General features: G+C 38.8%; 1 protein-coding gene across 1 annotated transcript; it reads right to left on the reverse strand.

Moving 5' to 3' along the window:
* Positions 1–2,875: 2,875 nt before the first annotated feature.
* Positions 2,876–11,367, reverse strand: LOC113025309 (putative E3 ubiquitin-protein ligase HERC3). Its single transcript, XM_080303449.1, has 23 exons — positions 11,017–11,367; positions 10,800–10,920; positions 10,514–10,590; positions 9,660–9,881; positions 9,471–9,562; positions 9,094–9,224; positions 8,854–8,978; positions 8,692–8,765; positions 8,497–8,612; positions 8,330–8,389; positions 7,929–8,034; positions 7,157–7,352; positions 6,895–7,043; positions 6,669–6,785; positions 6,383–6,481; positions 5,834–5,989; positions 5,603–5,743; positions 5,329–5,498; positions 5,070–5,133; positions 4,910–4,980; positions 4,630–4,813; positions 4,411–4,510; positions 2,876–3,643 (listed from the first exon to the last, which is right to left on the reverse strand). The coding sequence occupies exons 1-23, from the start codon at positions 11,240–11,242 to the stop codon at positions 3,426–3,428; spliced, it is 3,015 nt and encodes a 1,004-aa protein (XP_080159575.1). The 5' UTR covers positions 11,243–11,367; the 3' UTR covers positions 2,876–3,425.
* Positions 11,368–17,024: the final 5,657 nt, after the last annotated feature.

The following is a 17,024-nucleotide window of genomic DNA, read 5'->3' on the forward strand; positions in this document are numbered from 1 at the left end:
TCCCATACAGCCACTTTATGTTTCAGTGTGAAAATTTTTGCGTGTGTTATCTTTGCTTTTTATATTCTTTCTCTCTTCATAGTTCAAATGTAAATACACTATATTGCCAAAAGTCTTCACTCACCTATCCAAATCTTGAATTTCTGGTGTTCCAAACACTTCAACAGATGCATAAATTCAAGCACCTACGCATGCAGACTGCTTCTATAAACATTTGTGAAAGAATGGGTCGCTCCCAGGATCTGAGTGAATTCCAGCATGGTACCATGATAGCAACCATAAATATTCCACAGTAAACTGTCTGATATTATAACAAAGTAGAAGAGGTTTAGAATGGCAGCAACTAAGCCATGACATACTAGTCAACATTCACAGCAAGTACAATCACAGCAGATGCTGAGGTGCATGGTGCACAGAAGTCACCAACTTTCTGCAGAGTCACTCACTACAGAGCTCCAGACTTCATGTAGCCTTCGGACTAGCTCCATAACAGTTCACAGAGAGCTTCATGCAATGGGTGAGCCATGGTCTTAGATGGTTAAGACTTTGGTTAAGGCTTTGAATTGGGTTTGATGATCTAAGGATCATCAAACCCAATTCAAAGCGTCGGATGCAGTGGTGTAAAGCACGCAACCACTGGGCTCTAGGAGTGGAGATGTGTTCTCTGGGGTGATGAATCACACTTCTCTGTCTGGCAGTCCAATGGATGAGTCAGGGCTTGGCGGTTGCCAGGAGAACAGTACTCTCTGACTGCACTGTGCCAAGTATAAAGTTTGGTGAGTGGGCGTTATGGTGTGGGGTTGTTATTCAAGAGTTGGGTTCGGCCCCTTAATTCCAGTGAAAGGAACTCTTATTGCTTCAGTGTACCAAGACATTTTGCACAATTTGATGCTCCCAGTTTGGGGATGGCCCCTTCCTGTTCCAACAAGACTGTGCACAAAGCAAGGTCCATAAACACATAGATGAGCATTGGGGTGAAACGGCATTTCGGTATGCTGTATACTGTGTATATTATACTGACAATGAAGTCCTTGAATCTTGAATATGTGTGAATAGTTTTGGAATTATAGTTTACTGATTGTTTAGCAGATGTGTCCTACTGCCTTGGTCCTTCCAACCTAAAATAAGTCAGAATTCTTTGCAATATTTTTGTATTTGTATGTATTTAGGATAGTTTTGTGTCTCTTTGTAGGGCAATTTATGCATCTGTGTGAATTGTTTTGCATTTGTGATTGTTTTTTGCCTCTTTTTTATGGCATTAGTTTTCGCTTTGTGGTCACTTTCTGTCTCCCTGTAGTCCTTTTTTGTAGCGGATCTGTCCCACTGATCCCCTGACCAGTTGTCTTCCCATGACCATATGACTTTATTCATTTGACCGGAAATCACACAGAGTGACTCAGAAAGCCTCGAGGGAAATCAGGGCTTAAAGTTGACCTATTCTTCTTTTTCTTGTTTTCTGTCATTTGCTACAATAATGGATGATCACATTAAATGTGATAGTTAGTTTCACGTAATTAGGCCAGTTTATGTTAAACAATGTGAGGCAAGAGCTCTATTTTTTATTATTTTGGATCTCTTTCATTTTGCTGGGAGCTGGTATCGTCGTCATCTGAGGCACACAGCTTTAACTGTGAACACTGAGCTGATTTGATGTTCAAATTTTCTGTTTGTGAGGAGAAGCCTCACAAACCCTCAGGAAGGGAAGAGCCAAAACCTTTAAATGTTTTAACATAAATAAGGATTATTTCAGAAAAGCTACTCTCCAAGTCCAAGAATAGAATTTGTTGTCACAGTCAACATGAAAAAAAAACTGATCCACTGAAATTTTAAAAAAGTCTCAATTTATAATTTTCCTTATTCAGAAAGAAAACCTGTGCTGTCTCTTTAAAGAATCCAAATAGTATTATTAATGATGTCATGCATAAATATAAGTTCAAAGGTATATGTTAATTTGAATTGATGTGTAAGATATTTTCATTCTTGAATGAAGATTTTATTTGATGTTTTTTGTTGTGTTTGGTTTTGAATGTGAAGCATTGTTACTCTGCAAAGCTGCATTTGTCTGCAAGATGATCTCATCCTAGCTGTTCTTTGTTTCATCGAACCAGACAGCCAACCAGCAGAATAGTGGGGACATCTAGTGGTTTCTTTCTTTCTTTCTTTCTTTCTTTCTTTCTTTCTTTCTTTCTTTCTTTCTTTCTTTCTTTCTTTCTTCAAATGCAAAACCCCCCAAAAGCATGCGATTCAAACAGCACTATTGTTACATCAGGGTTACACTATTATTCCTCTTTCAGAATCATGTGAGATCCTGAGATGCAGTGTATTTTTTATGTCCTCTGCAATGGATATTTTACATCTTTTGAACTTATTGAGCTGCCCTACTAAGTCCCGATGTGCTCAATAAAGGATATCCTTGGCTTTCCAACGATATCTCACGTGTTTGTGTGGCCTCTTTTAGCTCAAAAGAGGCAGGAAATAACAAAAAAGGTTAAAGTGAAAGATATTACTGTCTTTTTTCATGTAATTTCAGGTGGCTTCAGGTTCCTAGACTCCGTAAAGATTTTCATTCAACTTGGATTTGAATTAGCAGCTTATTGGTGCGTCTGTTCAAGTCGACAAATAATGTTAAAACAAATGAAGCCACTGGATTTAAATCTGGATCCATCTGGTGGTTGAACGGCGCTCTAGCAGAGTCTCTGGACTGCATAGTAACTTTTCTTCTCTTTGACATAAGTATACAGAAACATAGCGTGGGCAACGGTCTGAGATACTAATATTATCAAATAAAATCTGCACTTCATTATGATTTCTACTTTAAATAGTGTGAAGGAAACCTCAGACTGCAGTGTTCAGTGATTTATTGACACTAGGTAAGCAATGTTTAGTGTAAAATACACATTTTTATTGTTCAAACACATAACCATGTTACATTTGTTAAATATTTATAACTGGTAATAATTCAACCCCACTAGGATTAAATAACACACAAAGAATAAAGTGATAAATAATACAGAAGTGATACTTTAGATTGTATTACACATAGTCAGATGTTTATAACAAGTAATAAATTATTCTGTTCATCTTTGTCTGAGCATAAAAATTAGATTTGATTCATTGGAATAATTTAAATTATTGGATAAATTATGACATATTAAGAAACGTTAGATAATTCTAAAGTGCCTTATGATGCTGATGCTGTTACACAGCTGTCTTATGTAGGAATGTTGAATTTTTTTTAAAAGAGAAATCTTACAAAGTCAAGTTGTGCATTTGCTATAGTGTAATATTATTGTAATACACAGTGTAAATTATCCTGAGGTACCACAGGAAAAAAAAGATGAGTTCCAAGAGTAAAAATAAATCTCATCCCTCCTCCTCGGCTCAGACACAGTGCACGCTCCTTTAGAGCTGCATACGATCCACCATCACAGTGTGAATTCTGTATCTGCTAGCAGGGCCTCTGTCAGTCTGTCTCGCAGGATCTCCTTAGTTGAGTAAAAAGGCAGATTCAGAATAGAGTGACATGTCAGGGCCTCAGGGAAGTGCTGATCACAGGTGCTGCGCTGAATTTGCTTGACCCGAACCTTCATATGGACCTGGTCCATGCCAAGAATTGGAGCTCTTCTATAACCAGTCAGGAACCCTGAAGAACAGCAGTGGAAGGAAAATCTTATTACAAACTTATTGTAACAAATCTTGTTACAATAAGTACATAGGGTTTCTTCTGACCTAGCCACTTCATTCTAATAGACTAGAATGGTTACAGCATTTTGTGATTTGTTTCTTTGCATTCACAACCCTGCGTTTTGGTTTCACATCTAGTTCTGTTCATTATATATTGTATTTCTTGTGTACTTCATGTCCCTGTGTCTGAGCTGGTCTATTTGTTTGTCTTGTATCCCTTTGTGTCAAGTAAGTTGTGATTCCTCAGTGTTTATCTGTTTGATTTTGAGAGCCTTAGTTTTCCTCTTAGTTTAGTGTTTCTAGTTTTACACCTTCTTTATTTGCTTATCTGGGTTCTGTTTTCAGTTAAAGTTTGTTGTATTCTAGCTCTCTTTTTATTTATTGTGCTTCCCCTGTGTTTAGTTACTATCTTTATGAGATTTTTGTTAGTCCTTTGCCTTGTTTGCACTGTGTCTAGTTTAGACTCCCTTGTCTCTTCCTGCTGTATCTATGAGCTGTTTTCCCCTTTTCTAAATACCTTGTGTAGAAATTGTCTGGATCTTCCCACGGTCCTTTGTCATGTCTGTTTTAGATCATGTCAAAGATTTAACTTTGACTATGAAGCAGGCAAATACTTTTACACAGCACTGTACATACCACAAGTCCTTAATATTGCCCACATTTTAATAACATATCACAGGGAAGATTTCAACAGTGAAAAGCTGTAGAAATTTGTCAAGTACTTACGAAGGAAATCTTTCCTCTGCTCTTCAGTTAGTTCGTCAAACACCTCCCAAAACATCTTTATGGTGGAATGGCGAACATGCTCCAACTCATAAACTGTGTTCTGTAGACAGTGAAAATTATTTTTTTGCAAATGAGTTGATAAAGTCAGGCACATACACGTACACAGGTATTCTGTTGCAGCTGTGAAACTACAGCCTGTGTCTGTTTGGCTGACTGTACCTGTTTGAACTTTTCCCAGTCATACACATCCTGGCCGACCAGCACTCCCTGCAGCTCCTCTGGTCGAAACAGCCTCACCAAATCCTGGTCACACACCAGGAAGAAGCCTCGCTTGAACTCCTGGAACACACTCTCCACTGATGTGTTGAAGGCATGATTCACATAGGCCTCCACAAACTCCTTCCTGTTTAGGAGGGAAATTTTTAAATCAGCAAATATTTCACCGAGACAAAGGTGCTGCAGATGAACCTCACAAGCACGTCATGTTTTATATGCTTACTTATTTTGACTTGTCAGTGGCTTTCCAGGAGTTTGAGGATCCAGGTCAACATCTATTCCATCCCAGTTTATCTGTAAATTAGTTATAAATCAGATGAGTTTAGCTGCAAAACCTGAGAATGAGACAGATTACTGATCATCTTCTATAGTAAAACACATACCCAAAAGTCCATGTAGAGATTATCCAGAACATCATCTTCATAGTTTAAGATGGTCTGCAGAGTCCTTTAAAGAAATTAAAACAAAAAGTTGTATTAAAAGAAGTTCAACTATGTACAGTTTACAAGTTTCACAAGTTACTGTAACTTTTGACACACGACAACTTAAAATACATCCATCCATACATTTTCTTCTGCTTGTCAGGGGCCAGGCTGTGGGACCAGCAGCAGCATGTGTTACTGAAATGAAATGGATACTTACCGTCCTACAGTCGGGCTGAACTCCATCATATCCTCCAGTGTCGGCTCTAAACTGAGTAGCTTCTTGAACAGAACCAGTGGGAATGGTAAGTGTATGATACACTGGTTGTACAAGGCCAAGCCACACAGTAGTCCAAACAGGAAGAAGTTTCTCTTGCTCTCCTCTGTTGCCTGCATTAATAAAAGTTCACTTTGGTTCTATTATTGCTTATCGTTAAAATTTCAATCCTTTAACCAATTTTATACAGTTGGTGGGCTCAGTTTTAAAGTCTTACATTGGAGGGAAACCATGCCAGGGTTTTGGAGTCATTGAGCATGAACATCCCAGATTCTTCTGACACCATTTTAAGAAACAGGTGGTGAAAAAGGTCTCGTTTGTAGACATCTTTTGTGTTTGGGTCCTCATCAAAATAGACCTGCGAAAATATAAGAGTTGCAGAAGTTTTTGATGAGAACAGTTGCAGAAGAGTCTGGATATACTTTAATCATCAGGGGAAAATATTCACCACAAGTGGCTTCTTGCAGGCGCTGTGAGGAGCAGCTTCCAGCTCTCTGAAGGTGCCTTCGAAAAGTGACGCACGCTGCAGCCGCAGTTCAAAAAAAATTGGATTTGACTGAGGATTCAATTTATCAGGCAAACCAAAAGCCATCTGGTGCTGTCTCTACAATAGAGATAACAAAAAAAATATTTTTAAAAATTCTATTTCTCTTTGAATGACATTTTATTGAATACAGCAAGTCTTACTTCTTATAATGGCATTTATTTTGCTGTGCACTGGGGGGCAGCACAGTAATCCATAATAACAATGACTACTGCCTCACAAGATTACTGGGACTAAATTTGCTGATAGTTTCATAAGTGAAGAACAATATTATCATTTGACACAATTCCGGTCACCTGATGAATAATCTGTGTCATTTAAGCACTGCTCAGGTTATCAGGCTGCTGACTAATTAAATAACTCCTCCTGTTTTGTTTTGTTTTTAAATATTGCAGGTAGTGTAAAGCAAATTTGTGGAAGATAAAGCAGTTGCTTGGTTCAGGCTTAAGTTACCTGAGTGCATTCAGAATTCATGTCGAACACTGTTTTCTTTGATTGCAGATCCATCACGATTGGGAACTTGCACAGGATGAGCGGCTCAGCATTTGCATACTGAAATAGAAAAATCCACATAGATCATTTAGGTTTACCAACACATGAAAACCATTTCTTTGTAATATCAACATCAACATTAGGCATTGACTAAAAGTGACAGAATCAAAGATGAGAAGAATGGAATAACAAAGTATGACACAGTAGATTACACACAGACACACTACTTTAGACCAGAACATTTTACCTTTCGTTGTGACTGTAAAAGCCAATGTTGCAAATCCTCAAAAAGGAATGCTTCATCAGCTGACACACAAAAATCACTTTCTGGTATCCTTCGAGACTCTGCAACCCTGCTGTTGGCCTTTAAAGGAAACATTTGACTTTAAATTTCTTTTTTTTTCAGGTAAAATAACTGACAGATAAAGGCTTAAGAGGGAGTAAAATGACTGTTTTAGGATATTTATACTAACATTGTACATATATTGGAGGACTAGCAGCAGATGTCTGACTCCAGAGTTGCGAGGTACAGGTTTGAAGGACAAGATCTCTGATAGGGCCTTCTTCCACACCTTAACGTATCGCACCATGGTGGAGGGTGACAGCGAGGACCACCAGTCACCTGAAGCAAAACAGAGAGCAGATAAAAACTACATGCCATGAAGCTTTGAGCACTTTCTCACCTTCCAGATTAAAAAGAGTATTGTGATATCATGTAGACAGCTGTGACAGTACCTATGATCTTAAGGCTTTCATTCGACAACCTTGCTACTGCACCAGCTACCGCCTCAGCAAGCTCTGTGCTCTGTTGCCATGTTTGTTTCTGGATTGCATGCAGAAGCTCATTGAGAAGAAGGTAGATTCTCAACCCCTCCACTCCAACTGGTTTCTGATCAAGGGAAGGGAGCAGGTGTAGCACAGCAGCCTCGATCTGTTTGAAGATGATTCCAAAAATCACTGAACAGCAGGTAGCTCCAGGTACATTGAATGTGGCTTTTGTTCGACGGTGTTCAGAGGAAAAATGCTAGGACTATATAGTCATTCTTTAAAAGTCAGGAAGTTCATTCAGTTAACACAGACAAGAGCAGTGCCTGGTCATGGAGAGTGTAACCAGTTACAATCTGAAGTTGTCGAAAAGGTTAGCTATAAGGATACGTTCACTAAATGTGTCATGTGTGTATGACTGTCTGATCAGAATGTGGCCATGCAGAACAAACTGAATATCGGTTGCAGTTTTTTCAAGAACCGCTCATCTGAACACCACGAGTGAGGAACTGAAGTTCTGATTTGGATGCTCATCAAATTAAATTCTAGTATTTTATTAGTTTCTCAATCAACACTTAGAAGATATTTGTGTCTGTGTGACACGTCTGTACAGATTTAGCTTTATATTACTAGGCATTTATGGACAAACACAGATTTCTCAAATTATTAGTAAGATATTTATAAAATAACAAACAAACAAACACATAACTTTTCTTACAGATTACTTATGTATTCAACATACCTTTGCCCGAGCACTTTCCTTAGTTAACAGTTTCTTGAAAGCAAGCTGTGCATGGTTCAGGTTTAAGCCGTGGTACTTTGGTGAAGTTTGGAAATGTTTATCACCGCTAAGAAGAAAAAGAAGAAAGTCCATATCAAAGTATTGCACTTATCTATCTATCTATCTATCTATCTATCTATCTATCTATCTATCTATCTATCTATCTATCTATCTATACATATATATATATATATATATATATACATATATATACATATACATATATATACATATATATATATACATATATATATATATAGCAACTATAGCCATACTTTAGTTATTTCAGGCCCGAGAGACTAGATAGCCCACCTTTGAGATGAGAAAAAGAAGAATGTGGTGCACAGAAACTGTGTATTTACCTTTGCTCAAGGAAGCTTTTATTCAGACAGGATGCAGAGGAAAATGCCCTGTAGATTTCCCTGTGAAGATTTAATGTTTTCATTCCATTGCAGAAAAAATTAATAATTTGAGTCACAGAAACACCAGGCAAATCAACAAGCTGTGACTGCCAGTGCATCATACGTACTGTTTTTTCTTTTTCCATGGCTTTGAATCACATTCAGAGATCCATTTGTCAACCATGTCATCAAGACAGTGTTGTGATGCAATGCCACAGTTAGTCTTTGAACCCTTGTGAATGCCCTGTGAAAGAAAGCAGTGATTGTTTACATATTTACACCTCCTCCATTATGGTCTGTACTTTATGTGTTAGTGTCAGTACCTCATCAGACAAGCATCTTGCAAATGAACAGTTATCTTCTGCGAAGATGTTTCTGATTTTGGGCTCACCAGTGTCTGAAATGGCAGGTAAACACATCATTTCTTTCTCAGATACAGCAAATTCATTGTATCCTTAAATCATTAATAACAGAGGTGTAGTTACCCTGTGGCAGTCGAACAGGCAGTGGCACAGATGGATTACTCTCCTCTCGATGTCCCAGCTGCCCTTGATCCTCACAACCAAAGGAGTAGACCCTCTTGGATTTGGTCAGCACTAAAGTGTGATTCCTGTGTAGATGATAATATACTAAATATTTAGACCTAAAAACCATAGTTACACTTTACTAACTGCTTTCTTCGAGCACTGTTTACATCATAAATTTAAACAATATGTGTGTCGTACCTTCCACATGCAATCTTGGTGACCTTTGCCCCCCAGAGCTCCGCAACAAGTCGAGGACGCAGTTCGTTGCGTAGTGAGTTGTGACCGAGCTGTCCGTGTTGACCGGAGCCAAATGTAAACACTGCACCATGCTGAGGAGCCAAACACACAACCACAGTGTAAAGTCCCACAGCCATTATTATTGTTTTTCTTCACTGTACTGTTACAATACAGCAGGTAGCAAAAGGCTCAGATAAAGAAACTGGGCCATGCTGTCCCAGCACCAGCTTACACCAATGAACAAATGGAGTATTTAGCAACCACATTTTTCCATTAGGAGCTGGTAGAAACCGAAGAAGAGTTTAAAGGAGAGCACTAAAAAGCTCCTGTTGTCTAACCTTTGTCAAAATGGCGGTGTGGTCCTGTCCACAGGAAATGCGCTGAGCTTTCTTCATATTCAAACACTGAACAGGAGCTGGTGTGTGTCTGTCTATAAGGAAAAGGATTGTCAGTGTTATTATGTTACCAGATTATAATGCTCATTAACATACAATAAAGTTAGGACATTTATTTTAAAGCCACAGTACCTTTAGTGTCTCCCAGCCCGAGCTGTCCACAGTCATTTCTTCCCCAGCTGAAAACACCTCCAGAGACAGAGAGGGCAAAACTCTGGTCTCCTCCTGCAGCGACCTGGATCACAGGGATCGCTGACAGTGATGGCACATGTTGAGGTGATCTGCAGACAGACTCTCTCGTACCCAGACCCAGCTGACCCCTGCAGTCCTGACCCCACGTATACAGCTGACCATCTGTGGGAGTTTATGAGTTCGTGATCAATGTTATGACAAGCCCATCAGTTGGATGGTCACAAACTGAGGGTGTGCAGTAAAATTTTTATATAATAAAATTTTATATCCTGGTGCAGATCCCAAAGTTCCTAAAGATAAATCTTTAGGAAGATAAGTCACGCTGAAGAAAGTTGATTACATTTCTATAAAATAATGCACAAGAAATTTCCATTTCAAATAGAAATGTAGACATGCATTGCAATGTTAATAATGTGAAAATTCCTGATGGAGAGTCAAGTGTGAAAATCAAGGATAATGTTTATGGAGGACAAAAATTAATCTCAGCTGCAATCCCAATTTATAAGTGTATCTTTTTGCCCAACCACATACGCTGACGGTTCAGCTGATACTTCAATCCCTTGTTTGTTTGATAGATAGATAAACTATGATACCATGCATGTATTAGGGATACATACCTGTACACACACGTGCCAAAGTAACATGAACTACATGAAAACAGACTATGATATAAAATTACATGTGTATTATGAAGTGCAACCAAATGTGATTGAATGTAAGCTGGATGGGCTGACTCAGTCTGTTTTAATCATTTTTACTTGTCCATTTGTAGCACTTGCAGAATTCTACTGTACCTTTGGTGAGTGCAACGGAGTGCTGACTCCCACAAGCAACTTGAGAAACGTGTATGTTAGAAAAAGCTTCGAGTGGCCTGAAAAAGATGGAGCAGAAGAAGAGAACAGAGCTGAAAGAAGCCATATATATATATATCTATACAAAATCCAAATATAGGCATTGTCCTAGGACTAGGAATACTAACAATGGTGCTACCTACCTACCTGCCTACTACTACTACTAATAATAATAATACATAATATGACTTTTTATGCCAGTCTGTGGAGCATAATCTGTATCTGTTACCTGGGAGTGAAAGGTGGGTGTCTCGTGTCCACACAGAGAACTTTGCCGCTCTCAGACAGCAGTGCGACCACATCATCGCCACAACTCACAGCCTCTATCTTCTCTTTGTGTTTCACAAACTCTGCAGATTCACAAGCCACAAACACAGCAGGTGTGAGTGGACACAGTTCGGTTAAATGTAGCAGAGAGTGAACTTGTTAGTGACACCGATACTCACTCTGCCTGCCTCTCGCTCTTCTCCCATCCTCGCTCTCGTTTATTTGGATAAAAAACGCGTTTCCGTTACTTTTAACGAAAGCCAGCACGTTTCGACCTGCCGACAGATCCGCGATGTGATAGCTGATGTTTAAATAATGAACTCCATCATCAGTGGTCGTGCTGTCGGTACCGGAGCCGTCTTTCACGTAAAACCCGCGCTGACAGTCCTCTCCCCAGGAAAACATGTTGTCGTGTGTTTAGGAGCAACAGCTGATCCTCACTGTGTCACTCTGCAGTCTGTCAACAAGAAACGAAACTTACCTGGAAAACAAAACTTAAAAACGGTGTGAACAGCGTGACGAAAGGAAACAATAACACGAGTCAGCTGATCAGTTAAAGTAAGGAAAGCGAAAGTGAAACTGATGATAAATATGTCAGACAACGAAAACGAAAATTGTGTAGTTATGTGGGTTTCGTTTCACACGCAGAGAAGGAGGATTCAGGACTGTTAAGGAAGAGGTTGTATTTAAAAAGTGAGTGAAGAAAACTCGAAAATAAATAAATAAATAATAAAAGATCCCAGCAAACTCAGTGGTAAAGAGTATGTTTCCGTGGTACAGTGTGGGAAATGTTAATAATGCTGAGAGATGGGCTCACATTTTTACTTAATAATCTACAAACTACAAACAAACTACAGCATGTACATTATCATGTGAGCGTGAAATGTATAAAGTAGTAAGTAATACAGTTAAGCTAAAGTGTGTTATTATGCTCATTTGTGTTAGTCTTCATACTGTGTAATCATTCTTAACAGGTGGGGTTGCTGGGAGTGCCTGAGGTTATTAAGGATTTCAACTTAAATTAAAGTGATACTGTGCCAGGAGCAGGAGAAAATGGAGAGTCTGGAACAATCAGAAGCTTTTTGCTTGCAGGGATTGGTTAAGTATACACTGACGTCATTGTGTGAAACGTTGTCCTTGTTTGATGTGTAGTATCAATGCAGACGTCATTTGGACATTTGCACTCTGTGGAGGTGGATAAGTGTAAGACATGCAAATGAGAGCTTGTAAATTAATTCAGGATCAGATATATCGACTGCCATAGACCATAGAAACAAGGGACATTTCTTGTTTATACACCACTTCGAATTTAGTCATCACAATTATTAACTCTTTCTTTATTTCACAGCTTGTCTTTTGTTCTTTCTTCCTACCCTCACCTCAAATGCCCCTGGCCTTGGTTCCCTTGCAACTGCCTGGAAATCAGTGCTATATTACAGGAGACCTTTTGTACTTTCCCTTGTTTTCTATCACAGATATATTTTCAAAATGCTGGTTCCCCCACCTGAACATAGCCAAAGTTTAAAATAAATGTCTGTATAAATAGCCATGGCTTGGTATGATGTCAGATAGAGCAGATATGGTCAGATATGGAGGCTCCACCCACCGACTGCTCAAACGTTTTGCTTGTGGAGGTAGCCAACCAAAAGAAACTTGGTTTAAAACGAAAAGGTTGGATTATTTTGAACATTGAATCATGCAAAGCTACTTTATCAGAGTCTAGGAATAATGCAGTTTATTTTGAAAACAATATTTTTTTCTTCCAAATTTTGACCAATTTCCTTTCCTTGGGCACAGAGGGTCTCTAATCCAGTCTTTTTATCCCAGCAGATCCACATGAATCCTAATTAAAACGAGTCCTCCCTCCAACATCATTAGATTCTTTAAAAAGCAAAACCAGGTTAAAAAAAGCAGGGAGTTTTAGCTCATGAGTTAAAACGGTGAGCTATGAGTTAAAATGGTGAAAAGCATTTTAAGTTGTGTGACGTATGATTCACCAACTCAGGGGATTTTTCTTCTTTCTTTTTTTTTGACCTGCTGAGTGCAAAACAGCCACCTCACTACCTGCTGCCACTCCTCCACTGGCCACAGGAGCTGCAGCTGCTATTCCAGCTGAGGTGAAACCAACAGCCCCCAGGACAATAGGAGCAGAGATCACTGCTGTACCTGAGACCAGGAAGAAACACTTGGTGACTGGGTGTGTAAAGCGCTTTGGGGGGACTAGTAAAAGCGGGACAAGTGGGAATTTGTCTGAATTTAAGAGAAGATGAATAAAAGTGAGGAGTATTTACTACATGCTTTGGGTGACTAAATGGAGGATGGATAGGTGACGTGAAAACACTACTGACCCTTTATACTGAGCCAATAGCTCACACACTTCTATTAAATCTGTCTAAAGAGCCAGTAATCACAGAGGATAGATACTGGAAGCAAACTGAAATGTTAGGAGGAACTAAATCACACATTACAACACCAGTGGCAGCACCCTGCTGTCTCACACATCGGGATCACGGTCCTGTTGAAACGGGCTAATCGCTAAAGCTCACAGTTGCATTCGTCTATACTCAATATGATCGAAAAAACTATTTTAACAAACAATTAAAAAATGAAGAAGTAAAAGATCTACTATAGCCAAAAGAAGACCATTTACAGACTATAGCGCTGTGAAAAAGTATTTGCCTCCTTTCTGCTTTCGTATCTTATTCCATATTTGTCACACTTACACGTTTCAGATCAATACATTTATAACATTAGACAACAATGTCTAATATTAAACGGCAGTTTTCAAGGGAAAAACGCTATCCAAACATACTTGGTCCTATATGAAAAAGTAATCGCACTGAAAACCTTGTGTGTCACCTCTGACACCAACAACTGCAGCAAGCGTTTGGTGCTAGAGGTCACATTTGGACTCTGGACCTCTGGGGAGTGTGCAGATGATCTCATTACTGTCTAAAAATCCAAGGAGTGCTGAATCATTGAAAAATACACAGTAACAGGTGTGTAGCATCGCTAACTAGGTAGCAACAAGCCTCTAACACAGTGTGTGTATGCTAACGGCTAATCTAGCAAACAAATGAACAGAGTGCTTTTAAGAGGATAAGATGACAAGCTGTGTGTCTTTTTTATAATGACCTGCTTGAATTTACCTTAATCCAAGGAGTGGTCAGTGTGGGGAAATCTGCCATGAGCAGATAAAGTGGATGAGTGGGACTAGGTAGGTGTGCCGAAAAGAGGCAACAAAGCTGATGCTGAAGACTGTGGTAAGAACATAGTGGTGCTGCCAGCAGGTTTCCGGTTAGCAGGAAGACTTTGGCACAGTAACACCTGCAACATTGGCAGTCCCATTTTGTGAAAGGCAATAAAAAATAGCTAGGTTTCCATGTGTCATTTGTGTGGAACAATGCTGCACAAGAAGCTAAACAGATATTTTTTTTAAAAAAGGAAGAAAAATGTTGAACAACAGAAGATAAATGTCCTTTTTTCTAATGTCAACTGGCCGGCTGTGTGGTGCACGGCATTAAGAGGCCAGCAGTCAGACCCCAGAGTTTAACGGCCAAGTTCGAGTCTCTGATGGTCCGTCTGCTACAGCGGGGTAGGCCGAGCGAAAGACGAAGCTCCGGGCTCCTCCTTTTTCCAGCGTTTTTTTTTTCATTCACATTTATTTACATTTATTTAGATATCAAGCTGCAAGTAAAAGCTCAGGGAAACACTTTTAAGGCGCCCTTTAAGGTACCCTATATATGTCCTTTCACATCTTATCACTTCAAACAGTGCTATGGGACAGTCTACACGTGCTACTTTCTGCACAAGCTTTTATCACACACGACCCACTGTTTACAGGTAACAAATACAGTGTCATTAATGTTAAAGTGGCTGTGTGGAGTAGCACAACCATTGCTAATATAACACTTTTCACATGCATTTCTACATATTACAGTGTCTTTTACCATCTTTATGGTGCTAGCTTAAAGTCATGCTGTAAATGTTAGCTTGTAGTGAAACATATTCAGACCATGTTAGGACAGAAATATTGGCTTCTATCATGACTAGTTAACAGAGATGTTAACTGCCCACGCTTTACTGTATTCCGATTACTTTTTTCAAGTTTACAGCAGTGTGTCATGTTGTTAAAAAAGTGAGTGACGTGAGCACAGTTCTGACATATCAGGAAGTGAACACAGTGACTGAAGCGGTGTTCACATTCATCCTTTAATCATGACAAAACGTGAGGAATCACACTGAGGTGAGACCTTGACAACAGACAAATCAGGAGCCACAGAGTGTCAAGTGTCAGCAGACACCAATCGGGACAATGATAAGAAAGAAATTCATTTACAGACACAAAAAGCAGTTTAAGGTTCTAGATCTGGATTACAACACATCATTATTTATTTAAAGCAACCCAAAATGCATAAATGACTATAACCAAGTACATCCTGTGATTCAGCAGCTGATAGAACCAACTTTAGCAGCAAAAACTTGAGTTAATCATTTTTTATTAGTGTTTCACAGCCAGAGATGGGCAGTAACGCGGGGTAAAGCGTTACTGTAATCCGATTACTTTTTTCAAGTAACGAGTAATATAAGGGATTACTATTGCAAAAAAGGTAATTAGATTACTGTTACTTTCCCGTAAGCACGCTGCGTTACTGCGTTACTAAAACCGTAATTTTTTTGCCAGAGTGCCTCATGACAATAACAGCTGTGTGCAGATCAACAATGGATAATCTATGGAGGAGTGCAGAGAGAGTATGACCGTGCAGCGTTTAAAGCGTAGAAGTACTGAGCTTACTTTGAGTTTGATTCCGTAAAAAGTGACAAAAACTTTTAGAAACTTCTTTTTACACCGAAAAAAACCCTTAACTTCCGAGCAAGCACCGAGTACGCTACTACGGGATTGGAAATTCACAGAGAGACTCGCGGATTCTTCCACAAATTTCTTCTAGTCAGAATGTTGCATATAATTTAATTTTTGCTTGATGCATAAAGTTAAAAGATTAAAACTAATAAAACAAGTTTTAAAAAGAGACTTTTCCATTTGATTACATTTTGTATGATGGATTATGCAGAAAAAGTAGAATTGGGCTGAAAGATCTATAGCTTTATTACCTATTCAGGTCATAAATCATGGTTTTAAAAAGTAACTAAGTAATTAATTACTTTTGAAAATAAGTAATCAGTAAAGTAACGGGATTACTTTTTGGGGGAAGTAATCATTAATTAGTTACTGATTACTTTTTTCAAGTAACTTGACCAACACTGCTAGTTAAGTTACTACCATAGTTAATACAGTTACGGGTAACATGATAGTGCTAACCCATAACCCCGAACTCTGTAATACTGTAAATGATGAGTGATTTAAGTTAACACTAAACATGAAACAGTGTCTCCTGAACATTTATAATCAGGTTCGAGTCTGGCTGCATTGACTTTTGAAGATGCAAATTTAGCATGATGGCTGATGGTGATGTGTAAACTTCTACTTACCTTCTACACTGTGTTTAACACACATTTCAGAATAGCAAAGAGGAGCACTGTTGCTTCATCCTTAATACTTTAGAGGAGAACTGGGCTGCAGATCAAAAGGTCCTTAATAGCTTTTTGTCCTCCCTGACCCTCAAAGCCAAACCAGCCATGAGAGCTGATGGGACACAATTTGTAAAAGTGACATTATCAGAAACAAAGGGGAGCAACAATACTTCATATTTGCATTCTTTAGAGAAAAGTATTTGAAAAGGCTGTCTGCTGTTTTGGATTGATGTTGTTCTCCAGAGGCTCAAAGAAGTAGGGCAGTGTCACGGGACGGCAAACTGTGGTGTATTTCAGGAACAGTTACATGCCTGACAACTACACTTCTGAACAGGTCCACCTTTTGATTTGCACTCAGAATGATTATATCAAAGAGTTTAGTTAAAAACACTAAAATGAAACCTGCAGACTTGCTTAAAGTGATTCGTATTCATGAGAAACTGGAACATCATTATCATTAAGTTTATTTCTTTCCCTGCTAAGCAAAGCAAGGCAAGGCAAGTTTATTTGTATAGCACAATTCAACAACAAAGTGATTCAAAGTGCTTTACAGAGACATTAGAAACAAAAACAAATAAAAAGCATGATTTAAAATTGATTAAAACAAGCAAACAAACTAACTAACTAATTAACAAACAAACAAACAAAGCAGTAT

The sequence above is a fragment of the Astatotilapia calliptera genome, chromosome 7 (assembly GCF_964374335.1).
Source record: "Astatotilapia calliptera chromosome 7, fAstCal68.1, whole genome shotgun sequence".
NCBI lineage: Eukaryota > Metazoa > Chordata > Actinopteri > Cichliformes > Cichlidae > Astatotilapia > Astatotilapia calliptera.

Bases quoted from the DNA above. Each gene is read 5' to 3' on its own strand.
- LOC113025309 (XM_080303449.1), bottom strand. From the start codon at position 11,242: ATGTTTTCCTGGGGAGAGGACTGTCAGCGCGGGTTTTACGTGAAAGAC. The intron at 7,353-7,928 runs GTATGTTGAATA...ATCTTCAAACAG, and splicing joins AGGAAAGTGCTCGGGCAAAG to ATCGAGGCTGCTGTGCTACA. The intron at 7,044-7,156 runs GTACTGTCACAG...GTTTTGCTTCAG, and splicing joins TGAAAGCCTTAAGATCATAG to GTGACTGGTGGTCCTCGCTG.